Source organism: Drosophila obscura, unplaced genomic scaffold (assembly GCF_018151105.1).
Source record: "Drosophila obscura isolate BZ-5 IFL unplaced genomic scaffold, ASM1815110v1 contig_96, whole genome shotgun sequence".
Lineage (NCBI taxonomy): Eukaryota > Metazoa > Arthropoda > Insecta > Diptera > Drosophilidae > Drosophila > Drosophila obscura.
This window is the reverse complement of record NW_024542890.1, coordinates 1,599,257-1,627,081: the sequence shown is the minus strand read 5'-3', so window position 1 is coordinate 1,627,081 and position 27,825 is coordinate 1,599,257. Positions and strand designations below refer to the sequence as shown.

The following is a 27,825-nucleotide window of genomic DNA, read 5'->3' as shown; positions in this document are numbered from 1 at the left end:
TGTGTTTCGCTAGTTAACAATTGAGTTAATTGTAGAAAAAGTATTAAATAATTATAATTCTTTGGAAGATAACATCCGTTCTCTATCGTTTCTTTATTCGAATGTATCTTACCTACTGATCTTGGGTCCAGCTAACCCGAAAACATGCAATGCTTATATCTATGTATTTATATATATGTATATACATATGTATGTATGCAGAAGGCATGCATATGTCGTGTTTATATATATGTATATACATATGTATGCAGAAGGCATGCATAAGTCGTGTAAGGGTTGAGCTGCAAAGTGCATGCTCAGCATTCCCACGCTCCGCGATCGGCTTGTATATATGTAAGCGATGGATCGTACTGCTTGTGCGCTGGAATGTTTATGTAATTCTTAGTGGTCTTCGGGCATTTGTATATTTGTATTCATTATGACAAAGTGTCACAATGTATTAACGGAATGTTATACCCTTAGATTTATGAAAATGGTAGGGTAGATAACTTTATATTCCGAACGTGAAACAGACCTGCGCAAGCAATTTGTTAGTGCTTTTATCCATTCCGCTTTGGATCATTGCTCTCTGTTCTCATCGCTCGTGCGCTTCATCCGTTGCATCGCCTATGAACACACGCTCTGGAGAGCATAGTGCAAGCTCCCTTGCTCTCACTCTCTCTGCATCTTCTTGAATTGCTCTCACGGTGCCTCTGCTTTCGGGAGCTTCACCGTTTGTTTTCGTCACTTCGCTGAATCGGCTGCCGCTGCTGCTAATCGTCGCTTGGCTCTGCTGCCTGCTCTCTAACTTCGCTTGCGCTCCCGTGTGCAGTGCAAAGAAGTGCGAATTCGGTCGGCGATTCATTCCTCAGCTGCTGGCTATGCGACAATGTCGCCCATATAAAATGTGCTGGTGGTGGTAATTTTGGACCCTGGAAACCCAATTCTTTATCCTCAAATTCTTGAGTAAATCTAAGTGCCATCTGAACCAAAACGGTTTATTTTAGATTCATCGGAGAATCTGATTCTTTTTTAGCGCATTTTTATACCCGTACTCAAAAAAGACTTAAGGGGTATATTAGATTTGTGGTAAAAGTGGATGTGTGCAACGCAGAGAAGGAAACGTTTCCGACCCCATAAAGTATATATATTCTTGATCAGCATCAATAGCCGAGTCTATATAGCCATGTCCGTCTGTCCGTCCGTCTGTCCGTCTGTCCGTCCGTCCGTCTTGATGAGCGCCTGGATCTCAGAGACTATAAGAGCTAGAGAAACCAAATTTGGTTTCCAGACTCATGTGATATCACACTGCTACAAGTGTATTTCAAAATTTCGCCCCGCCCCCTTCGGCCCACACAAAGGACGAAAATCTGTGGCAGGCACAGTTTTAAAGATACGATAAAACTAAAAACGCAGTATCGTAGAGAATGCCCATATCTACCAGATTGCCGAATTAGATTTGGTGATAATAGCCCGAAAGCTTAAGTTTTGAGAGCGCAAAGCCAATATGGCCGCCTTATCATATTCCGTCATATTCTACATTATTCACTTTTCATATTTTTTTACACTTCATCAAAACGATATGTTTATTAAGAGCTTATAAAGGATGAAATCCAGCCCAAGGCCATGAGTGAAAGCTTGCTTGAAAAGTTTGCCGAGTCCATAATGATAGTAAATCATTATCTAAATCCGACCTATTCAGGGCCGGATCAACTGCTTAAGGGCTAATCCGGACCTTTTCAAGTCGTCGAAGACTTCATATTTTGTTTTTGTATCTATTCTGTCACCGAAGCGAGCTTGCCTTTGCGGCTAGCCTAAAAGAGAATGGAAGAAATATCCCCGCGCCCCCGTACCGTGAAGCGTCAAACCAAAATTGAACGAGCATTTGCCCCTTATGCAACATCTTGGTATTTTATTGTATAGTCTTTGGTAACAGTCACCTTGGCATCAAGAACCATTCCTTTAGCATGCATGAAAGAGCGTTCTAAAAGACCGCAAAATGAACCCATACATACAAAAACTATAAATTTTCATTTTCTATACTAAAATATAATACAAAAAAGAACAAAAATAAGAAAAATTAACAAAATAAAGAAAAGAAAAAATGTAAGAAAAAAATAATAAGAATAAGAAAATAAGAAAAAAAAAGATAAAAGATAAAGAAATAAAATAAAAGAATGAAAACTAATAATAATAACAAAAACAAATTTAAAAAAATTTAACTAATTATATTGCCGTCTTCGTCTATAATAAAATCCATGTTTTGGTTGTCGTTGTCGGGGATGTTGTTGCCGTCGTCCATTTCGGTGCCTACATTTTTCCTTACGGTTCTTTTCCTTTGAGAATGCCGCTCTTACATACATATATCTCGCACATAGTCGGGAAAAGTGTGCCCCGGATTTTTGTGTGATTCTGCAATAATAAATGGTAAAGTTTATTAGGTTATTTAGATTGAATCTTATTTTTATAAATTTTTATAAAGCTCACCGTATAAGGCCGCATTAAGGTTCATGTACGACACGAACCCGTGCTTGTTTTTTGCGCCTAAATAATTTAAATCCATTATGACAGCTGAGGACAAAATTCTTGTAAAACTTTTAATTGGCCCGTCGGCCAGCAGCGTTCTAAACAGCGTTATCTAAAATAAAATAAAAGATAAATAATTAAAAAAATTTCATATTGGAATAAAAACTTATGAGTGAAAACGATGTAGATTTTAAATCGTTTTTCTTTTGAGAGCTGACAGCTAAAATTTACTTACATATTTCCGCTCATTCCCCAGAATTAAATCGTTCACCTCTTTCAGTTTATGTTACGAAGTTACGGGGAACAGCGATGCCTCGTCTTGTGGAGTTCATTGGCCCCCATCTTTTTAAGAATGGCCAGCACCTTGCAGTTTCCCTCAATTAAAAGTCCCAACTGGGTGTTCATCCTTTCCACCTCCCCTTTCAGCTCAGAAACATCCGTTTGCAGCGCATCCACTTTCGCCTCCATTTCTCTTGTTGCCTCAACAGGTGGGGTGGTGGTGGGTTAAAATTATGCCAGGCCAAAGCTTTTTATGAGCGCGAGTCCCTGGCGAAACCGCCCACCTCCTGCCCAACCGACCGAGGGGCGCTGTCGTATACGTTAATTTACTGTATGTAAGCTCTGGACCAATACTACTTTGTTATCCATATAAGGAATGAAAACATATTTATATGCGATTTCGCTAATTGAAAATGATTCTAGATCATTGTTCCAATGTTCCAATTGATATTTTTCCAAAATTTTATTGGGTTTTCTAACACTTTTTTTTACATGTTGCAAAAAATTTTCAAATTTGTGTGCCGTAAAAGAATTTTTGTGGCCAAGTTCCCGAAGGCAATCAACTAACCATATTATGAACATTATAAGTCAATGCTTCCTTAGGATAAATAGTAGTGAAAAGGTAAACGAAGTATTTAATCATTTGCTGTGCAATATCTAGGTGTAATGTATAATTTTGGGACATCCAACCAATCCTTCGAGTCGGGAAGGTGACAGAGGAGCAGGCTGAGCTTTCCCAAATGGAGGTATAACCGCATTCGCTGTATCGATCTCCTTGCTGTGTGCCTTCGGGCGCGTTTAATTCCCTGTGGTAAAGCAGCTTCCGCATCTTCCTCGAATCCACGCTCTTTTTGAACGTCTCAAAAGTGACGGGAAAGATGAACTTTCCCTTTCTGTCAATGGTCAAAACAATTAGCCATTAGGGAATTGTGGCATACATTGGGGTTGGGTTGTACGGTACTCACCCTTCCACTTCGGCCGTCACACCATCCTCATCCGATGCTTCCGGCATGGTCAGCAGCTTATCCTTCATTTGTTGGGGACATGCGCGCACCTTGATCGGGTACCGCTCGCGGACAGTGGCGTCCTTGTAAAAGGCGATGTAATACCATCTGGCACACTCCTCTGATCCCTTGATCCCTTGATCTCTTTCAACCGCGGATGCTATTTCCGGCAGGTTGACAACTAGCGTTTTAAATTTATCAAATGACACCGGTAAAGACATTTTGGTTTGTTAAATTTGTTACAGATTGTACGGAAGGCAGTACTCAGATCAATAAACAAAAAGGTCGGTATATACTGGAAAAGTATTTGCTTGTTTTTTTGGTATGTTTCGACCCGCGACAAAGATTAACTAGATTAATGCAGTATTATATGAATGACAATTATATGGATATTATAATTTATTATTTTTATTAATTTTCATAAATATAAAACAAATATTGTTTTCAAACAGTTTGTCTTCACGGTGTCTGGCACGAGAGGCGTTTCAATCCTCTGCTGCTGATAGTCAGACACATTACCTTGTCAATAAAATATTGGGGAGCCCAGGATATGCCATGGGAAGAGCGACCACAGCCGAGGAAGTGCATTTTATTAACTTTGATCAAAACCAAGCAGCTCTCTGAACAGTGTAACCGTACGGAATGCAGTGCAAACCTCTGGTCAAACCACTGGCCGCTAGAAGAATATATGACACTTGTTTGCTGGCTTTTGGATTTGAGTGCTAGGCTTATGAGTAGATGGATAAATAAAATAAATAAAAAAATTAATATTGCAATTCTTGCAGTTACCAAACGGGATCGAGACATGTATAGAATCTAATTTAGGTCAAAAGCATGCCAATACAAGTAAATTAATTTGTACCTAGGTTTCAAAGCAGCTTAAGCTGCTGCATTCCAATTGGAATGCAGAAGTTTAACAATACGAAAGGACATTTCCCAATTGGGTATACAAAGTGCCATATGTAGCAAATGTGTAGCACCGTTCACAAAAATTAAAATTTTTGCTGACTCTGTTCAAACCTTATTTTATAAATAATCCAATTAATGGGAGTCCTTAAGATAAGCCAGATTGTAGAAAATTGATTCATCTATCTGATAAAATTTTATTTTCAGTTGTTAAAGTCCTAATGGGGAATGGGGAATGGGGATCGTCTGCTCAACGCATTGCACTGCAGCTGTGGGATAAATGTACATACATATGTATATATAAAACACAAAACAAATAAATACAAATTCAACATTTTATTTGTATTTGGCATCTTTTAATGGCGTTACGGTTTCTGAAAAGATACAAACACAATTTCTTAGGTTTGAAGTTAATGGACAACAATTTGTATTAAGAAAAAAGAACAACAAATTCAACAAAGCTGCTACGCAACGAAATATAACGCAGCTCTGCAGCGTTGCTATCTGCTACATAATCGTCTTTATTTACCTCGCGCCCCGTAATTAACGGAGCATTCCGTAATGTTTCCAGCCGGGAAGCTGACAGAAGAGCAGACTCAGCCTCCCTATGTGGAGGTGTACCTGCATTCGCTGTATTGTTCCCCGAATCTAATCGAATAATTTCTACTTGGCTGAAAGAAGGTGAGAAAATTACACTCAATTGCCAGGCAACTCAAGCTACTTACCTCTCAAGCTCGGCTACCCTGGCCGCACAGAGGTCGGTCGTTTCATTTGTTTGTGTTTCGTCCAGATTAGCCACAGCCACAGGTTCAGGCTCAGCCTCAGTCGTGACTTCCATGACTTCCGTGACTGTGTGGATACTTCGATTGTGTTCCTATTAAGGGACAGGCGGGATTAGTTTGGGTTGCCCCAATGGCCAAACGGCCAATACTACCTGGCTGCTCGGCGCCTCAAAGACTCCAACCATTTGGTCAAGTCCAATCGTCTGGGCTGTTGGACACTGTGCTGTAGTTTCCATTAACTGGCTGACTTGCGTTGCCCTTGTAGTCAAGATTGTTGCGTGTTTACGCAGCTTCCTTATGAGTTCTTGAATCGGTAGTTGAATAGTCTCCGTATACTGGGATCAACGTAGAACGAGTGATAGTCATGCGGTTTGGCCAACAGGGCCGGCAGCCGCGACTCGTCTGTGATCCAATATTTCAGCAAGGGGCCGATGAGTTCGTCGTAGTTAATACAACACATGAACCATTCAAAGGACACGGGATACTGATAGGTACTGCAATGAAAGATGAGAGTTATTACCCACACACAAGAGGTGTACCAGAAAAAGTGATGATGTGTCTTACCTTTCCCAATTGAAAACGACATCAAAGTGGTCCGCGGAGCTCAGCGAGATCGGATGGCTGGATGTGGCACTAAAAAATAGCATTCAAAGATAAGCAAACAAAAATTAGAAACTGAAAGATCCCAAGACTTGTTTGATTGTTTCTTACCCGGTAGCTGAAATGCTTTTACCTCCTCCCAACAACTTTGTCAGCTGGGCATCAGATAGATCATCACTGAAAATATCCGTGAATACTCGAGCTACCGGGAACGCATAAAAGTGCTTATACGCCATCAGCATCCGATCTCCTTGCTGGGTGCCTTCGGGCGCGTTTAATTCCCTGTGGTAAAGCAGCTTCCGCATCTTCCTCGAATCCACGCTCTTTTTGAACGTCTCAAAAGTGACGGGAAAGATGAACTTTCCCTTTCTGTCAATGGTCAAAACAATTAGCCATTAGGGAATTGTGGCATACATTGGGGTTGGGTTGTACGGTACTCACCCTTCCACTTCGGCCGTCACACCATCCTCATCCGATGCTTCCGGCATGGTCAGCAGCTTATCCTTCATTTGTTGGGGACATGCGCGCACCCTGATCGGGTACCGCTCGCGGACAGTGGCGTCCTTGTAAAAGGCGATGTAATACCATCTGGCACACTCCTCTGATCCCTTGATCCCTTGATCTCTTTCAACCGCGGATGCTATTTCCGGCAGGTTGACAACTAGCGTTTTAAATTTATCAAATGACACCGGTAAAGACATTTTGGTTTGTTAAATTTGTTACAGATTCTGCACGGAAGGCAGTACTCAGATCAATAAACAAAAAGGTCGGTATATACTGGAAAAGTTTTTGCTTGTTTTTTTGGTATGTTTCGACCCGCGACAAATATTAACTAGATTAATGCAGATTTAGATTAATTTGTGTGCCGTAAAAGAATTTATGTGGCCAAGTTCCCGAAGGCAATCAACTAACCATATTATGAACATTATAAGTCAATGCTTCCTTAGGATAAATAGTAGTGAAAAGGTAAACGAAGTGTTTAATCATTTGCTGTGCAATATCTAGGTGTAATGTATAATTTTGGGACATCCAACCAATCCTTCGAGTCGGGAAGGTGACAGAGGAGCAGGCTGAGCTTTCCCAAATGGAGGTATAACCGCATTCGCTGTATCGTTCTCCGAATCTTCACGACCTATGTCGGCGGTCAGATCGTGATGGGAAAATGAAGGGGAATCCTGGTTCAGTGGGATCTGTTAAAGTTAATAGAAAACAATTTGTATTAAGAAAAAAGAACAACCAATTCAACAAAGTTGCTTTTTTAATTGCTTCATTCGATCGAGTAGGCCTGGCGTGAACACCGACCCTACGTCAGATGAAAATCAATGGCTTAAATATTAAAATCTAAGTGAAAATATGAAAATTTCAGGGCTTTTTTCTATCGGTGTGTGTATGGTGCCCCCAGTACAAGGTACACCAGGACCGTATAGAATCAGTCCAGAAAAACTTTTTACTTTTTGCTCTGCGTGGCCTTAACTGGGATGCAGGTGTGAGACTGCCATCTTACCCTCGCAGATTGATTTTAATAAACCTTCCAACCTTAGTTAGTCGTAGAAAAATGCTTGGTGTGATTTTTATGCACAACCTGATCAAGGGTGACGTAGATAGCCCTGACTTGTTGAGCCGCATAAACTTTACGATTCCTGTTAGATCTACTTGAAACATTATTCCTTTGTTCGAATTATTCCTTGCACGAACCATTTAGGGTCCTATGCTCGGACTTCAATTCCCTCTACCATATAATATCCACTACTAATTCCCTTCCTCTTCTTAAATCACTATTAGTGACATACCTTTCCCGTAATTAGTACTATTTCTTAGCTATCTTTGCATGTTTAGCTCTTTGAGTTGTGTTTAGCTCTAATTTTCCTCGAATTTTAGTCTAACACCTATCTTTCCTGCATGCTCCTGATTGGTTCGGTAACACGCGTCGCGCGTCATGCGGCTGCGCCCCTCGGTCGGTTGGGCGGGAGGAGGGGCTGCGTTTCTGCCTGGGCTCCGCGCGTAACAGGCTTCGGCTTGGTGTCGCATGGGCCACTTGATGGTGCAGTCATTGCATATCAACGTCCAGACATTAAAAGTGCAAAAGTGCATAAGTGTATAAGTGCATTAATTATGTGTCGTTTACGGTATTGTTCATGAAAATCTATCAATAAACAGTTAAGCTAAAATTGTTTAAACATTTTTTAGTAAATACATTTATATGTCACCAGGCAATGCTCGTTTACTTGATTGATGTATGTAAAAAGTAGGGTATCAAGTGGATAAGATAATCCTGTTAATTAACATTTATACTTAAGACACTATCGATAAGAAGTAGCGACATATAGTAGAAGGCGATAAGTAGTCGCCGACAGACGGAGTCAGTTTTTAGTTCATTTTAGCCTTTTAAATCATACAATTTAATCTGTGTTTTGAACTACACGCTAAATAAAAAATACTTCATCTAAATCATAATCAATCATCATAAGGAAACAAAGACACCTTTTATTTTTTAATCAATTGCCTATTTCCCAAATTATGAATTTAACAAGAAGTTAATTTTCATGAAAGATTAAATTTAATCGTATAAAACTTTCCAAATACATTATGCCACCAAAATCAAAAAAGGCCATACAACTTCGCAAAGAAATAAATGGTGCTGTAAACAAGAATGACTTACTTATCATCCAGGCTCTTCTAGAACTCAATAAGCCTTCGACCCTGATAGAGATAGTAAAGCAACTGGGCCTTGGAACTAATGTGAGTACATCTATATGTACATACATGTACATTTATGTGCATGAGATTTTTTTTGTTAAATACCTACATATGTACACATATAATTATAAGTATACCTTATTATCAGCAATCGCAGACTGACCAGCCTGATTTTATTGAGACCGTGTCCGACACCCTTCAAAAGGCGGTGACATGTGGATTTATTCAGATGATTGACAAACGCTTTTACCTTTATCCCATCACCGTCACCAAATCTATGAAAGCTATTTCCGGGTATGTTCTTTTTTTATTATACCCAGGTACATACTAAGATGCGGTAAATAGAAGCCATGACTACATGACTACCAAAAACTACTCTGACGCAGAGATACTATAGGTATAAAGTTATTTGTAATTCTATTTGTATTTTGTCTTCTTAATTTGTGTGGGAACAACACTTGTGAAAAAAAGCTCAATATTTTACCTTAACTGGTATTTTACATATGTATGATCATAAATTTAGCCATACCTTGTATTCGGTAGAACCAAAATTACAAGTCCTTTTAGTTGGCGCAGCAACGTACCGAATGGGTTCTAAAGGCGCGATTTTTTTAAGTTTAGTCAAACAGCTACAGCTTCGACAATTTATTTTTATAAATTATACTATAATGCACCTAAATATACAAACCAAATATAAAAAGACGAGAAGGAACTTGTGAGTCGCTTCTGTGGACGCGACTCAACTTGTATACCCGTACTCAGTCAGTATATAAATTTGTGAGCTTATGATTTTGACAAAGGATGACGGTCCAGGTGCAAAATCAGTAAGCGTCAGCTAAGATCCAGTGCCAGTCACTTGTCTAGACAAACGATTCATCTCAGTGGTGCCACTGTCATTCAGGAATGAGAATGACGTGCCAATGGAATCAGGAGGCTTTGCACAACTGCACTAGCCATTTTTGTCATTTCGCATGTACTTGGGAGCAGCGAACATAGTTTTTGCAGCCACTGTGCGTAGGGAAGATATTGGCTCCGTCAAAACCAACTGAGAGCAGAGTAGAGGAAGTAAGACAGGGATAAAGGGAGCAGAGAATAACTAACTGAATGACGACAGTTACTTGCTTCCTTTCTGACTGACAAGTTAAGTGCGGAACTCTCACACACATACCAGAAAGTTTTCGAACAAAACCTTCCTACAGTCACATGCATTGAAAAAGATGGGTTTTTGGGGGGATGGCGCAGCGTTAGTTTTGGGAGGATCTAACATTGGAGATGCGGCCGCAAACACAGTGGGACGCGCAAATATTTATAGCGAAATGCTAAATTTAAATTCCCATCAATCTTGGTCAAATGCCACGCGCACACACACCCACGCATAAAGAAAGAGGATAGACACTTTAACGCAGGCAGACGCGACACCTACAATTGGGGTCAACATAATAGCATTGATTGGCAAACTTTTTGTGTCTTCCAAAACCTGAGTTACAGAAGGAAATTTCTGCCGAAACTTTGCGAATCTTGACCAAAAAAAAAGACTTCGATGTGAAAACAAATTCAATTTTTCATCAATCAACCTAACTTACGCAAATTCGGTGGAATCAAAACACGCACCGAGTGATATCTTTCAGCGTTGTGTTCAAACATACTGAATTAACACCCACCGGAGAGAGCCCAGTAGCTTATTCCAAGCACAAAAATTGTACAATTGTCAAGGTCAGGTATTTATATTTTAGTTCAACTGTTACCTAGTATTGATTATTATGGTTTGTGATGAGGAATTACTGTGATGAATGCTACATATGTTTACTATTCTATATTGATGAGTTAACTTCTAGTTATAAAAGTCTGAATTTTGTTAATTATGTAAATTAGGTTGATTAAGTATTTTTCTAGGTTCAACTAGCTTGTTCATGCATTTTTAATAATTAGTTGGGGTTAAAAACCCGAAGAATATGCCCCAGGTGAAGTCCTTCAGAGCAGTGTTTAGTCATGCTGAGTCGAACCCCAGCTTACTATTAAGCAACTAGAGAAAAACAGCAGCCTCAGAGGATGTCGATCACTATTCAGCGTGGGCCACGAGGTTATGATGTTAAGGAAACCAAGTCGTCAATAAAGGAGTTACGTCCAAAAAACAATCTTGTCTTATCCGAATAAAGTACAGGCATCCAAGGGAGGAATAAGTCTCAGCCGGTAGGGAATATATTCCTTTAGTGCGCGATTATGTTCTAGCTAGCGTAGTAAGCATGTCGACGGGGGCTGCCACCTGCGGCTGTTTCCGTTTTTCGTTGATAATCTGCTGCTACGACTACCGCCGTACTGACTCTGTTTTTTAAAAACTCGTTCTACTCGTTATTCGCTACACTTAATTTATCGATTATTGCTACTCACTGCTTGCCCTTTCTTTCTGCGCACTCCAGCGACTACGATCGCTCTAGGTCCAAACGAGTCAATCGAAATACTTGGAACACCTGCAAAACTATCACGGGCCTTACGTTCCGGGATGGCGTCATCATTGCCATCGACATCCGGAGGAAAACCAGCTCCAAGATTCCCTCTGGTCGTTCAAAGGAGATATTTCGCCTGCAAGACAACATCTAGTGAGTATTCCTTAGGTCCGTTATTGAATTTTGTTACCATCGACTTCCTTTTGTGACTTTGCAGCGCTGCTGGAGTTGGCTTCGCAGATGATAAAAAAACACTGGCAGATCTCCTTCATGCAAAGCTGGACCGCCATCGGATGAAGATGGGTAGAGAGGTTCCAGTTGTGTGTGCTAATCAAATAATTAAACAGCTGTTTTACCGCTTTAAGCGTACAAACCGTATGGACTGGATAATCGCCGGCGTGGACAGGGGTAGACCTTCAATTTTTGGTATCCGTTTTAGCGGCTCCAATAGGCCTGGCCCTTACGTAGCGCTGGGATTGGGTGAGGCGGGCGCCATTGCTACGCTAGAGTCGCGCTGGAAAGAAAACTTGCCCGAAGAGGAAGCGAAGCTTTTGGCTATTGATGCGGTGCGTGCTGCCATCCAAACCGATCGGGGCAAACAGAGACAAGCCGGCTCGACTGTCCATTTCTGCATCATCCGCAGTGACTACTTGGTAAAGCAGGGATACAAGGCCATTGTCGAGATGGCCAACCGCATACGGTATAAAAGGATGCGGAATAAGTAGTTCCCTGACATTGGCCAATGGGCCTTCCCTAATGAGGGATAACTTCCCTAGACCGACTATTAACTATCAGGGACATTATAAGCTATATTTAAAAAATCCCACAATAATTATTTTGTTTAAGTTTTTAGAATAATCATTTCTGATAATATTTATCTTTATTAATTATTATTAATAATTATCAATAATTGTAAATGCCTTGACCAAACCAAGATGAAAAGACATCCACATTTGTGGAGCTCAATATTAAAACTGGTTCTTTATTTCAAATGTATGAGATTAGGTAGCTCTACTGTGAAGCAAAACTAGGCTTAGGTCTAGTGCCAACGCAGTGGCATGTGTTTGTGTGAGCAATATAGCTCTGGTAAAATGATAAGTGAAGGGGAACGCAGGCTTCTGAGGAGTCCAGAGGACGAAGAGGGCTGTGTGGGCGATTTCGGGGGAAATCCGCTCAGTAATAAACGTGGCCTCAGATCCGGAGTCGAACAGGGCTCTAGCCTTGGATCTTGTGCCGGCATGAAAAAAGTCCACTATCAATTTATCAATTTACATTGGTGTAAGAGGGCGGTCGTTAAATTGGTTATTATTACGCTTCATATTTTAGAGCATTCTTAACATTCTGCAAAAGGCCAGGAAAAGTGCTTTACAATTTAATTTTTTTATAATTTCTAATTTTGTATTCATACATACATACATAGGTGTAATACCTTGAAATATATTTATACCCGTTCTCAAAAAAGAGTTAAGGTGTTTAGTATGTTTAGTCAGTGGTGCAGCTTTAAAGTAATTCCTGTTATTTGTTCGTTATTTGCACTGCCCACTGTACCTAATTTTAATCGACATGTATCTACACCCGCCCCCTCACTGTAATAGCCGTTTCAACCGTTCTTTCGTCTTTTCGTCTCGCGACTTTCTTCTTCCTATCATTCTCGCTCTGTCGCTCTTTCGTTCTATCGATCATTTAAGCTCTCTCGTTCTCTCGAACACTCTCTCGCTCTCTATTTCGTAGCATCGCGTAGGGCACGGGCAATTCGGTCCGTCTGCCCTAACATGCCTTCGCAATGGTCATGATCTGGTCTAGCACTTGCATTCCTTTGCAATCTCTCGCACTTTTCTTTCGTCGCATATATAAACACGAATCGCGGTTTATATATGTCTAGCTTTCTTCTTTCTTTCGCCTTCGCTATCGCTCTCTTGAGCTATCTTTCTCTCGCTTGTATTAGGGCACGGGCAATTCGGTCCGCCTGCCCTTAGCATCGATCAGGCATATGTATTATCAATAAGCAAACATATATGTACATTAATCTGTTCGGGACGTTTCATTGTAAATAAAGGTGATACCTTTGGTATCCTCCTCTAAACAGGTATATTAGATTTGTGGTAAAAGTGGATGTGTGTAACGCAGAGAAGGAAACGTTTCCGACCCCATAAAGTATATATATTCTTGATCAGCATCAATAGCCAAGTCGATATAGCCATGTCTGTCTGTCTGTCTGTCCGTCTTATTGAGCGCGTAGATCTCAGAGACTATAAGATCTAGGGCAACCAAATTTGGTTTCCAGACTCATGTGATATCACACTTTCCCACAAAGGACGGAAATCTGTGGCAGGCACAATTTTAAAGTCTCAGCCTCTCAAGCTCGGCTACCCTGGCCGCATATAAGTCGATCGTTTCATTTTTTTGTGTTTCGTCCAGATTAGCCACAGCCACAGGTTCAGGCTCTCCGCTACTTGTCTGTAGCCACTCCCGTGGACAGCTCTGTTAGCGCTCTCCAACAGCGTGTTCTCTCGATCCACACGGCTCCCGAGCGGGCGTACATATAAGCTTATAACATATAAGATTCGGAGAACGATACAGCGAATGCGGTTATACCTCCATTTGGGAAAGCTCAGCCTGCTCCTCTGTCACCTTCCCAACTCGAAGGATTGGTTGGATGTCCCAAAATTATACATTACACCTAGATATTGCACAGCAAATGATTAAACACTTCGTTTACCTTTTCACTACTATTTATCCTAAGGAAGCATTGACTTATAATGTTCATAATATGGTTAGTTGATTGCCTTCGGGAACTTGGCCACATAAATTCTTTTACGGCACACAAATTAATCTAAATCTGCATTAATCTAGTTAATATTTGTCGCGGGTCGAAACATACCAAAAAAAACATGCAAATACTTTTCCAGTATATACCGACCTTTTTGTTTTTTGATCTGAGTACTGCCCTCCGTGCAGAATCTGTAACAAATTTAACAAACCAAAATGTCTTTACCGGTGTCATTTGATAAATTTAAAACGCTAGTTGTCAACCTGCCGGAAATAGCATCCGCGGTTGAAAGAGATCAAGGGATCAAGGGATCAGAGGAGTGTGCCAGATGGTATTACATCGCCTTTTACAAGGACGCCACTGTCCGCGAGCGGTACCCGATCAAGGTGCGCGCATGTCCCCAACAAATGAAGGATAAGCTGCTGACCATGCCGGAAGCATCGGATGAGGATGGTGTGACGGCCGAAGTGGAAGGGTGAGTACCGTACAACCCAACCCCAATGTATGCCACAATTCCCTAATGGCTAATTGTTTTGACCATTGACAGAAAGGGAAAGTTCATCTTTCCCGTCACTTTTGAGACGTTCAAAAAGAGCGTGGATTCGAGGAAGATGCGGAAGCTGCTTTACCACAGGGAATTAAACGCGCCCGAAGGCACCCAGCAAGGAGATCGGATGCTGATGGCTTATAAGAACTTTTATGCGTTCCCGGTAGCTCGGGTATTCACGGATATTTTCAGTGATGAGCTATCTGATGCCCAGCTGACAAAGTTGTTGGGAGGAGGTAAAAGAATTCCAACTACAGGGTAAGAAACAATCAAACAAGTTCATCATTCCCGTGGGTTTCAACACTTTCAAAAAGAGCGTGGATTTGAAGAAGATACGGAAGCCCAGTATCACGGGCAGCTAAACGCGCCCGAAGGCACACAGAAAGGAGATCGGATGCTGACAGCCTACTTACTGCTGTCAGCAGTAAGGATCAAGTATGATGAGTTTAACGATGTATACGATTAGTTGTAATTAATATTGAATTAAATTGGCAAAAAGGCAGAAAATGCATAAGCGAGCTGAAAAGACGACCGGCTTAAGCAAGAGCTAATTGAAGAGCTTTTATTATGTTAATGTTAATAAAAATAATTAAGCGGTCAAGCGAGATGCCGACTTATCTGCGTTAAAGTTTATTAACTTCAAACTTGGGGTCCCTTAAGCCCTATTCTCTACGCCGTAGAATCTACGGTATTTTATGACAAGTTCTGGCCTGTTGTAAACAGAAGCCTGCAAGCTGATTTAGCGACTGTTGAACTGCGTACACTTCAAAAAACCCCCAGTGATGTTGCGCCTCTGGGCTCATGATCGCCGCTTCTCGATCAACAACATATGGTTTTTTTCGCGCTGCGCTTTGTGCGATATTCGGTCTGCTGTTGCTGGATCGGATGACGGCTCTCTGGCTCTCTTAATTCAACGCATGCTTGGCAGCCGTTATTGCTCTCCCTCTCTCAGTTCGGCACATGATGAAATTATACAAGGTGGTCCCGTCCCGCAATGCTCTCCCCTTTTTCGGAGCTTATTTTGTGTGAGTGTGAATGTTTGAGAAGAGAGATGTACATAGATGTAGATGCAAGGGCTTACGCAGGATTTCACGATGACATTTGACAAACGTAAAGTCATCAAAAGAAAGCAGATGTCACGACGAGACCACCTTGTAAAGTTGCATCATGGGCGCGACCATCTTTTGCGGAACTTTTTATACCCGTACTCAAAAAAGACTTAAGGGGTATATTAGATTTGTGGTAAAAGTGGATGTGTGTAACGCAGAGAAGGAAACGTTTCCGACCCCATAAAGTATATATATTCTTGATCAGCATCAATAGCCGAGTCGATAGAGCCATGTCCGTCCGTCCGTCCGTCTTGTTTGTCGGCTGGATCCCAGAGACTATAAGAGCTAGAGAAACCAAAGTTGGTTTCCAGACTCACCGCCACCGCAAAGAACGAAAATCTGTGGCAGGCACAATTTCAAAGATACGATAAAACTAATAACAAATAAAACGCAGTATCGTAGAGAATGCCCATATCTATTAGATTGCCGAATATGAATCAGATCGAATCATAATTATAGCCAGAATGAAGAAATTTTCAGTTGGTCCCACGACTACTTCAACCAGAAACCTGCTACTCATTCTCTTTCTCGCTCGCACACTCTGCCGCGTTCAGTGCGCGAGCGCCCTCTAGCGGAGAAGATGTAGAATCTAAATGGTACATGCATATCGTTCTCCGAATCTGATCCGTAGGGACCACGGCCAAAGTTCACCAAATACCACGAAGGTATTTTGCCGATCCCTGTATCCCGCTTGCAGCCGCTTGCGTAGGGTCTCAGCCTCCATGCCTTGTGGCACCGCCTTCTGCGGCTCCTCGTTGTATCCAAGAAGGCCGTAGCCAACTCTGCTTCCTACACTGAGGGACCTGTGAAGACGAAGCATCCGTCTGTGGTTCCCGGTTCTAGATCCTCTATCGTCCCTTTCTGTCTGCGGATCATTCTGTTGCTTGTGGCATTACGCGATTTGGCAGCCAAGCACTCCACTGCCATTTCGGGTTTCCTGCAGTCACAGGATATCGACGCCGGGGGTCCTGCGCTCGCACCCCCAATAACCGCCGGTACTGTCTCTCCGACGCCCTGCACCTTAACTGTTGAATCGTTATCGGACATTTCCCCCATAACGGATGTGTTTTATCCCTACCGCCAGGGTGAACTACTTTTGGGTTCGGCGCTCCCCCATGACCTGCCCGGCTTGGGTGGCCCTTCTGGCAGCATACGCTACCGCCGGTATAGCCGTTGAATTCCTTACGCTTACTAAGCCCCCTCATCGCGGCAAGATGGTAGTTCTCCGAGCGGGTAGACAAAAGACATAGAGATTTACGAATCATAAGCTCACATACATACTGACTGAGTACCATGTGCACAAGTAGAGGCGCGGCCTTTTCCGCGGCTCACAACATTCCCGCTCGTTTCGAAATTCAGAATTGAGACCCTACTACAGAGAACTGACTCTTCTTTCATTATATTATGTTCATCGTTTCGTTTAGTTTCCACAGGAAAAGTGACCTTGCTATTAAAGTCATCACATGGATAACATCACCTCATAAACTGAAACAAACTCCAACCGATTAAAACAGCACCAGTCTCCTCTCGCTTTTTGGATACACAACGTCACAAGCATTGGTCGCACTCGTGTACCGATGCCAGGAGAGTACAAACAAATCACAGAAATCGCCCACTGAAAGAGGATAAGATGCCGCAACAAGGCAAGAACGAGCTACCGGGGAATGTCCGTCGGACTGTTTTCCATACCGATCTACAGACACTGCAGTTGCCCAGGCAGAAACCTCCAGAACAGCAACAGAAGCCGACTTCCATCCAGGATCTGTATCCAAGTCCTCCTCCGCCACCCTATCAGAATGTGCCCCAGCATCAGGTAGGAAAACCGCCTCAAGATAAGAACTATACAAAAAAACCTTCCTTTGGGAATCCTCAGAATATGCAGCAGATGATGCAGCAGCCACATGATAAGCAGACTCGTAAGAATACCCCCAAGATGATGCAGCAAAATCAGCAGACGAAGTACCAGAATCCCCCTAAAAAGGATCCGTACGAGGGGCCTCCTCTGAAGGCTAATCATGATCAGTTGAACCAGCAGCCACCTCAGGGGTATCGAGTGTCTGCTTATCAGAATTGTACAGAAAATCCTACGCATGGGAATCCTCAGATAATGCAGCAGCCTCCACAGCAATCCAAAATGATGCGGCAATGTCATTCGACCGAATACCAGAATCCCTCAAAGAAGGATCCGTATATAAAGCAGCTACAGCAGGAGTATCGGGAGGAATGTTTTTGCATTTCACTTAAGCAGCTGTCGCATTCGAATCATTCACAGAAGCAGCTGTTCTCGAATGATCCTCAAGAACAGGTACAGCGAAATCTGAGCCAGAATAAAGCTCCTGCTAGACGATGCAGCTCCATGGCCAAAGTCGTTCCAGTGCCACGTACAGAGTGCAACAGCCGCCAGGTGCCGCATAACCTTTGTAGGAACGCGGACTCTCGCCCACCCTCATTCATGGCCGATAAAGCCAAGGAGATATTTTCACCCGAAGGCTGCGATAAGGACAACCACAAGATGGGATCCAAAGGCAAGCTGTCAAAATACGAGAATCAGCTGTCTGGCACGGAGAGCAACTGCAGCTCCACGACAGCGTCTGTTATCAGTGCGAAGAGCGGGGACGAACTGCGTTCCATGGTCCGTGAGGAGCTGAAGCTGCAGTTGGCGCTTAGGGGACTTTCCAATATGGTTAAGAAGGGGGAGATATTGGATCCGGAACCGTCTACGTGTGACAAATCGGCCTCTAATCGGTCCAAGTCCTTCAAGTCGAAGGAGAAAGCATCCACAAGTGCATGTGCAGCTCTGGAGACGGGGCCGCAGGTCGATTACAGTAATGATGTAGATGAAATAGTGAAATGCAAGGTCATCACTCCCATGATACGTAAGATACAGAAAACGTATCTTAACGAGAAGGAACGTGTGAGTCGCTTCTGGGGACGCGACTCTACTTATACCCGTACTCAGTCAGTATATACATTTTTGAGCTTATGATTTTTAAGAATTTTAGAAAAAAAAAAAATTTTTACATATTACATTTTTTTGCTACATATGATATCTACATCTACATATACAATGTATATTCTACATCTAACATGTAGATTTTACATGTTCCAATTAGATTCTACATCTCCTCCGCTAGGGGTTGCTCGCGCACTGAACGCGGCAGAATGTGCGAGCGAGAAGGAAAATGAGATGCGTTGTCGTTGGCGGGAGGGGGAGGGGAAGCAACTGAAAATTAATTTCTTCATTTTGGCTATAATTATGATCCGACCTGATTCAGATTCGGCAATCTGGTAGATATGGGCATTTTCTACGATACTGCGTTTTTAGTTTTATCGTATCTTTAAAACTGTGCCTGCCACAGATTTTCGACCTTTGTGTGGGCGGAAGGGGGCGGGGCGAAATTTTGAAATACACTTGTAGCAGTGTGATATCACATGAGTCTGGAAACCAAATTTGGTTGCCCTAGCTCTTATAGTCTCTGAGATCTAGGCGCTCAACAAGACAGACAGACAGACAGACAGACAGACAGACAGACGGACAGACAGACATGGCTATATCGACTCGGCTATTGATGCTGATCAAGAATATATATACTTTATGGGGTCGGAAACGTTTCCTTCTCTGCGTTACACACATCCACTTTTACCACAAATCTAATATACCCCTTAACTCTTTTTTGAGTACGGGTATAAAAATCTTCGCGACGAGATTGATCTGGTGGAGTATCTGGAGCGGGTGCCAGCTGCCATCAGTGAGCTGTGCAAGAACGCTGGTATTAAGGACCAGAGCAAACTAAAAAAGTGACTCCGGTCCTTTTCTTATTTATTCGTTGAGTTTTAATATATTTCTGTATACATTTCTTACAAATAAAACGTTGGTGGCATCTACAGCCCAATGTTAACAGAGCAATGTTCAGATGTAACATCGTGACCAATACGCCACAGGGCGTGACTTTAAGAATAACAGTGACAGGGATGCGAGGACGCTACTATCGATTAAGTTGCAAAACCATCGGATGTTTAGAATGATCGATTCGTCATCAAACATTTCCATCAAAAACAGTTTTAAATAATTTTAAAAAATATACAGTTTGGTACAAAGTTTGATATACCCAATTCTTTTGACCTTCCACTATTGGAGCAGATAATATCCTGCGAATATGTATATTAGAGCGGGTCAATATGTATGGGACAAAACAAAACGTGATATGCGTCCACCAGAGTCGGGGAGATATTGGAATCGCTGGCTGCGACCAGTCGTATAAACTAATTAAAATTGTTACGAACCTTTTGGTGGTGGGGCAAAACCGGCTAGCCAGTGTAACCCAGGGCTGGGTACTTTCAACAAATCGAACACCTCGGACAACAATTGAAACAGCTACAAAACAAAACAGAAAATAAAGAAAGAAAACGACACTTCAAAAATAAATCTTACGGACGCTACTCGACAAACGATTTCCTACCAAAACGTGGACCAGGTTGAGGCGTTGATGTTGTACCTCCGACGTACCCACCCACCAGAGATCCGGATCAGACCATGTCGGATCTCCCTGCGAAACACTTAACTATTCATTTTTTCGTTATAATTCTTATACACATCCTACTCATATCGGTGGCGCGTCCGCCTATTCCCGCCCCTCAGCTTAATACAATGGGGTAGATATTATATAATTAAATAAATATGATTAAATAAATAGGATTAAATAAATAAGGTATAAATATTAATAGCTGCATATGGCTGAGAACGGAAAAATAAATATGGACCGCCTGACGAAAACAGACAGAGAACAACAAAAAAAATTTAAGTAGACAGTTGTTTTTTCTTTAAATATATACTTTGGTTTTTTTCTAGGGTTGGGGTGCCGTGGAGAGCGCCCTCCGTGGCAGGGCAAGTGACCAGGATCCCGTGGGCCGAAAGACTTGAAGAGACCAATATAAAAGAGGCCAGGATATCAAAGAAATTCCTTCTACTGTTAAGATAAGCTTCCGGCTTTTCCCACTTTTGGAGCGACTCACTTCTATTGTTTCGGAAGCTCCTGGGTCTTCCCGCTGGTCACGCTCGAAATCCTTCCCTGTCTCTCTCTTCCTGATCCAGATTTTCAGTTCTCGTGTCTGCCAAATTTATTTTTTCCTCTCGGTTTATTCCCAGCTTCTCGCAAATGCCACCTTGCAGCTGCTGCTCGTCGTAGTGGTGTGGTTTGGTCGGCGGTAGGGGCGGCTTGACAGAGGGGAGGGGAGCAGTCCTCCAGCAGACTGGATTAAGAACAGGGCAGCCACCATATGCGTGATGGGGGTGATGATGGAACGGATGGATGGACCGGCACACGATGCAGAAGCACATTGACATTGACCCTCCTTACACGACGACCGTCAATGATCAACCGACTGAATGCTAATCTGAACTGATCTAATGATGACCCGGCCACGATCGCAAACGGTCCCCACACAAGACAACTAAGGGAAGCCGAAGGTCCCCAACTTAAAAATACAAATTTTTTTTTAATTATTAAATTCTAAAAAATTATAAAATTATACTCAGCTGACTGAATACGGGTATAAGTAGAGTCGGGTCCCCAGAAGCGACTCACGCGTTCCTTCTCGTTTTTTTATTGTGTGCCCGGAAAGATGGTGAAGTTTTAGTTCTTTTAATTCTAGCTTGTGCGTTTTCAAATAATATAATTAATTTTTGTATGCGGTTTATTTCGTCTGTATGATTAATATTTGGTGAGTCTAATTGGTTCCAAACAATCTTGGGTATTTCGCTAAAGCCTCCTATGTATGTATATATTACAAAGACAATATTCCCTTCTTCTGTTTCTATACTGTGATGAGGAATTAGAATCTTATCATTAACTGGAGCAGTGCCATCCGACCTAATTGTTGAAATCCCCTGTTCGGGCAAATCGCTGGCACTACTCCAAGGCCAACTTCCTTCACAAACTCTTTTATAAGATTGCCACCTTGGCACTTATTGAACATCGCCGTGCACCATAATCATGCGTTCTTCAATTCTGATTGGTATTGGAACAACTCTAAATAACGCTGATGCATGTCGACCAATCAAAGGTATCTTCTTAGCCCCTAGCTGTTAGGTTATGTTGGGTCTATAGGGCTGCTCGGGTGGCAAGTCTGCCCATTGTGATGCCCACACTCGTCACGGGATATTGTCCGGTGCCTTGGTTCTTGGCTTACCCGCGGGGTGTGGCGTGAGAAGGCGGTGTCGCGGTACTGCTACCGCCAGGGTGCCCGTACCGAAAGATATGCGGCAGTCCGTTGCAATTAGTTTGGCAAGGCTTTCCTGACCAATACTGATCCAGAGTTCCTTGCCGTTCCCCATGTCAAGCGCTATCCCCTTGTGATGGTCCAGTCAGATGCCTCCAGGATCCGGTTCTGTGCCTTGATCAGAACGAGTGTGTACCCATCCGCCTTGATCGGGGGAGGAATCCACACCTTCATTATCGTTCTCCGAATCTGATCCGTAGGGACCACGGCCAAAGTTCACCAAATACCACGAAGGTATTTTGCCGATGCCCTGTATCCCGCTTGCAGCCGCTTGCGTAGGGTCTCAGCCTCCAGTTGGTGGCCTTGTGGCACCGCCTTCTGCGGCTCCTCGTTGCATCCGAGTCGAAAGAAAGCCGTAGCCAACTCTGCTTCCTACACTGAGGGACCTGTGAAGACGAAGCATCCGTCTGTGGTTCCCGGTTCTAGATCCTCTATCGTCCCTTTCTGTCTGCGGATCATTCTGTTGCTTGTGGCATTACGCGATTTGGCAGCCAAGCACTCCACTGCCATTTCGGGTTTCCTGCAGTCACAGGATATCGACGCCGGGGGGCCTGCGCTCGCACCCCCAATAACCGCCGGTACTGTCTCTCCGACGCCCTGCACCTTAACTGTTGAATCGTTATCGGACATTTCCCCCATAACGGATGTGTTTTATCCCTACCGCCAGGGTGAACTACTTTTGGGTTCGGCGCTCCCCCATGACCTGCCCGGCTTGGGTGGCCCTTCTGGCAGCATACGCTACCGCCGGTATAGCCGTTGAATTCCTTACGCTTACTAAGCCCCCTCATCGCGGCAAGATGGTAGTTCTCCGAGCGGGTAGACAAAAGACATAGAGATTTACGAATCATAAGCTCACATACATACTGACTGAGTACCATGTGCACAAGTAGAGGCGCGGCCTTTTCCGCGGCTCACAACATTCCCGCTCGTTTCGAAATTCAGAATTGAGACCCTACTACAGAGAACTGACTCTTCTTTCTATTATATTATGTTCATCGTTTCGTTTAGTTTCCACAGGAAAAGTGACCTTGCTATTAAAGTCATCACATGGATAACATCACCTCATAAACTGAAACAAACTCCAACCGATTTAAACAGCACCAGTCTCCTCTCGCTTTTTGGATACACAACGTCACAAGCATTGGTCGCACTCGTGTACCGATGCCAGGAGAGTACAAACAAATCACAGAAATCGCCCACTGAAAGAGGATAAGATGCCGCAACAAGGCAAGAACGAGCTACCGGGGAATGTCCGTCGGACTGTTTTCCATACCGATCTACAGACACTGCAGTTGCCCAGGCAGAAACCTCCAGAACAGCAACAGAAGCCGACTTCCATCCAGGATCTGTATCCAAGTCCTCCTCCGCCACCCCTATCAGAATGTGCCCCAGCATCAGGTAGGAAAACCGCCTCAAGATAAGAACTATACAAAAAAACCTTCCTTTGGGAATCCTCAGAATATGCAGCAGATGATGCAGCAGCCACATGATAAGCAGACTCGTAAGAATACCCCCAAGATGATGCAGCAAAATCAGCAGACGAAGTACCAGAATCCCCCTAAAAAGGATCCGTACGAGGGGCCTCCTCTGAAGGCTAATCATGATCAGTTGAACCAGCAGCCACCTCAGGAGTATCGAGTGTCTGCTTATCAGAATTGTACAGAAAATCCTACGCATGGGAATCCTCAGATAATGCAGCAGCCTCCACAGCAATCCAAAATGATGCGGCAATGTCATTCGACCGAATACCAGAATCCCTCAAAGAAGGATCCGTATATAAAGCAGCTACAGCAGGAGTATCGGGACGAATGTTTTTGCATTTCACTTAAGCAGCTGTCGCATTCGAATCATTCACAGAAGCAGCTGTTCTCGAATGATCCTCAAGAACAGGTACAGCGAAATCTGAGCCAGAATAAAGCTCCTGCTAGAAGATGCAGTTCCATGGCCAAAGTCGTTCCAGTGCCACGTACAGAGTGCAACAGCCGCCAGGTGCCGCATAACCTTTGTAGGAACGCGGACTCTCGCCCACCCTCATTCATGGCCGATAAAGCCAAGGAGATATTTTCACCCGAAGGCTGCGATAAGGACAACCACAAGATGGGATCCAAAGGCAAGCTGTCAAAATACGAGAATCAGCTGTCTGGCACGGAGAGCAACTGCAGCTCCACGACAGCGTCTGTTATCAGTGCGAAGAGCGGGGACGAACTGCGTTCCATGGTCCGTGAGGAGCTGAAGCTGCAGTTGGCGCTTAGGGGACTTTCCAATATGGTTAAGAAGGGGGAGATATTGGATCCGGAACCGTCTACGTGTGACAAATCGGCCTCTAATCGGTCCAAGTCCTTCAAGTCGAAGGAGAAAGCATCCACAAGTGCATGTGCAGCTCTGGAGACGGGGCCGCAGGTCGATTACAGTAATGATGATGTAGATGAAATAGTGAAATGCAAGGTCATCACTCCCATGATACGTAAGATACAGAAAACGTATCTTAAAAATCTTCGCGACGAGATTGATCTGGTGGAGTATCTGGAGCGGGTGCCAGCTGCCATCAGTGAGCTGTGCAAGAACGCTGGTATTAAGGACCAGAGCAAACTAAAAAAGTGACTCCGGTCCTTTTCTTATTTATTCGTTGAGTTTTAATATATTTCTGTATACATTTCTTACAAATAAAACGTTGTGTGGCATCTACAGCCCAATGTTAACAGAGCAATGTTCAGATGTAACATCGTGACCAATACGCCACAGGGCGTGACTTTAAGAATAACAGTGACAGGGATGCGAGGACGCTACTATCGATTAAGTTGCAAAACCATCGGATGTTTAGAATGATCGATTCGTCATCAAACATTTCCATCAAAAACAGTTTTAAATAATTTTAAAAAATATACAGTTTGGTACAAAGTTTGATATACCCAATTCTTTTGACCTTCCACTATTGGAGCAGATAATATCCTGCGAATATGTATATTAGAGCGGGTCAATATGTATGGGCAAAACAAAACGTATATGCGTCCACCAGAGTCGGGGAGATATTGGAATCGCTGGCTGCGACCAGTCGTATAAACTAATTAAAATTGTTACGAACCTTTTGGTGGTGGGGCAAAACCGGCTAGCCAGTCTATCCCAGGGCTGGGTACTTTCAACAAATCGAACACCTCGGACAACAATTGAAACATCTACAAAACAAAACAGAAAATAAAGACAGAAAACGACACTTCAAAAATAAATCTTACGGACGCTACTCGACAAACGATCTCCTACCAAAACGTGGACCAGGTTGAGGCGTTGATGTCGTACCTCCGACGTACCCACCCACCAGAGATCCGGATCAGACCATGTCGGATCTCCCTGCGAAACACTTAACTATTCATTTTTTTCGTTATAATTCTTATTCACATCCTACTCATATCGGTGGCGCGTCCGCCTATTCCCGCCAACTTAATACAATGGGGTAGATATTATATAATTAAATAAATATGATTAAATAAATAGGATTAAATAAATAAGGTATAAATATTAATAGCTGCATAAGGCTGAGAACGGAAAAATAAATATGGACGGCCTGACGAAAACAGACAGAGAACAACAAAAAAAATTTAAGTAGACAGTTGTTTTTTCTTTAAATATATACTTTGGTTTTTTTCTAGGGTTGGGGTGCCGTGGAGAGCTCCCTCCGTGGCAGGGCAAGTGACCAGGATCCCGTGGGCCGAAAGACTTGAAGAGACCAATATAAAAGAGGCCAGGATATCAAAGAAATTCCTTCTACTGTTAAGATAAGCTTCCGGCTTTTCCCACTTTTGGAGCGACTCACTTCTATTGTTTCGGAAGCTCCTGGGTCTTCCCGCTGGTCAGCTCGAAATCCTTCCCTGTCTCTCTCTTCCTGATCCAGATTTTCAGTTCTCGTGTCTGCCAAATTTATTTTTTCCTCTCGGTTTATTCCCAGCTTCTCGCAAATGCCACCTTGCAGCTGCTGCTCGTCGTAGTGGTGTGGTTTGGTCGGCGGTAGGGGCGGCTTGACAGAGGGGAGGGGAGCAGTCCTCCAGCAGACTGGATTTAGAACAGGGCAGCCACCATATGCGTGATGGGGGTGATGATGGAACGGATGGATGGACTGGCACACGATGCAGAAGCACATTGACATTGACCCTCCTTACACGACGACCGTCAATGATCAACCGACTGAATGCTAATCTGAACTTGATCTAATGATGACCCGGCCACGATCGCAAACGGTCCCCCACACAAGACAACTAAGGGAAGCCGAAGGTCCCCAACTTAAAAATACAATTTTTTTTTTTATTATTAAATTCTAAAAAATTATAAAATTATACTCAGCTGACTGAATACGGGTATAAGTAGAGTCGGGTCCCCAGAAGCGACTCACGCGTTCCTTCTCGTTTTTTTATTGTGTGCCCGGAAAGATGGTGAAGTTTTAGTTCTTTTAATTCTAGCTTGTGCGTTTTCAAATAATATAATTAATTTTTGTATGCGGTTTATTTCGTCTGTATGATTAATATTTGGTGAGTCTAATTGGTTCCAAACAATCTTGGGTATTTCGCTAAAGCCTCCTATGTATGTATATATTACAAAGACAATATTCCCTTCTTCTGTTTCTATACTGTGATGAGGAATTAGAATCTTATCATTAACTGGAGCAGTGCCATCCGACCTAATTGTTGAAATCCCCTGTTCGGGCAAATCGCTGGCACTACTCCAAGGCCAACTTCCTTCACAAACTCTTTTATAAGATTGCCACCTTGGCACTTATTGAACATCGCCGTGCACCATAATCATGCGTTCTTCAATTCTGATTGGTATTGGAACAACTCTAAATAACGCTGATGCATGTCGACCAATCAAAGGTATCTTCTTAGCCCCTAGCTGTTAGGTTATGTTGGGTCTATAGGGCTGCTCGGGTGGCAAGTCTGCCCATTGTGATGCCCACACTCGTCACGGGATATTGTCCGGTGCCTTGGTTCTTGGCTTACCCGCGGGGTGTGGCGTGAGAAGGCGGTGTCGCGGTACTGCTACCGCCAGGGTGCCCGTACCGAAAGATATGCGGCAGTCCGTTGCAATTAGTTTGGCAAGGCTTTCCTGACCAATACTGATCCAGAGTTCCTTGCCGTTCCCCATGTCAAGCGCTATCCCCTTGTGATGGTCCAGTCAGATGCCTCCAGGATCCGGTTCTGTGCCTTGATCAGAACGAGTGTGTACCCATCCGCCTTGATCGGGGGAGGAATCCACACCTTCATTATCGTTCTCCGAATCTGATCCGTAGGGACCACGGCCAAAGTTCACCAAATACCACGAAGGTATTTTGCCGATGCCCTGTATCCCGCTTGCAGCCGCTTGCGTAGGGTCTCAGCCTCCATGCCTTGTGGCACCGCCTTCTGCGGCTCCTCGTTGCATCCGAGTCGAAAGAAGGCCGTAGCCAACTCTGCTTCCTACACTGAGGGACCTGTGAAGACGAAGCATCCGTCTGTGGTTCCCGGTTCTAGATCCTCTATCGTCCCTTTCTGTCTGCGGATCATTCTGTTGCTTGTGGCATTACGCGATTTGGCAGCCAAGCACTCCACTGCCATTTCGGGTTTCCTGCAGTCACAGGATATCGACGCCGGGGGGCCTGCGCTCGCACCCCCAATAACCGCCGGTACTGTCTCTCCGACGCCCTGCACCTTAACTGTTGAATCGTTATCGGACATTTCCCCCATAACGGATGTGTTTTATCCCTACCGCCAGGGTGAACTACTTTTGGGTTCGGCGCTCCCCCATGACCTGCCCGGCTTGGGTGGCCCTTCTGGCAGCATACGCTACCGCCGGTATAGCCGTTGAATTCCTTACGCTTACTAAGCCCCCTCATCGCGGCAAGATGGTAGTTCTCCGAGCGGGTAGACAAAAGACATAGA

At 43.5% G+C, this 27,825-nt stretch overlaps 2 protein-coding genes across 3 annotated transcripts; both read left to right on the top strand.

The window, feature by feature from the left end:
- The first annotated feature begins 8,541 nt into the window (after window positions 1-8,541).
- Window positions 8,542-12,156, top strand: LOC111070412 (proteasome subunit beta type-2-like). Of its 2 annotated transcripts, XM_022360928.2 has the most exons (5): window positions 8,542-8,815; window positions 8,922-9,067; window positions 11,191-11,370; window positions 11,435-11,520; window positions 11,583-11,720. In XM_022360928.2, exons 1-5 carry the CDS (start codon window positions 8,663-8,665, stop codon window positions 11,627-11,629), a joined length of 612 nt encoding a protein of 203 aa, XP_022216620.2. In that variant the 5' UTR covers window positions 8,542-8,662; the 3' UTR covers window positions 11,630-11,720. The 2 variants fall into 2 exon arrangements, with proteins under 2 accessions (XP_022216620.2, XP_022216619.2); XM_022360927.2 differs by having other exon boundaries at window positions 11,435-12,156.
- Window positions 12,157-17,077: 4,921 nt separating this feature from the next.
- On the top strand, window positions 17,078-19,445 carry LOC121405434 (transcriptional regulator DEF1-like). Its single transcript, XM_041596104.1, has 3 exons — window positions 17,078-17,456; window positions 17,517-18,557; window positions 19,323-19,445. Exons 1-3 carry the CDS (start codon window positions 17,274-17,276, stop codon window positions 19,443-19,445), a joined length of 1,347 nt encoding a protein of 448 aa, XP_041452038.1. The 5' UTR covers window positions 17,078-17,273.
- The last annotated feature ends 8,380 nt before the right edge of the window (window positions 19,446-27,825 follow it).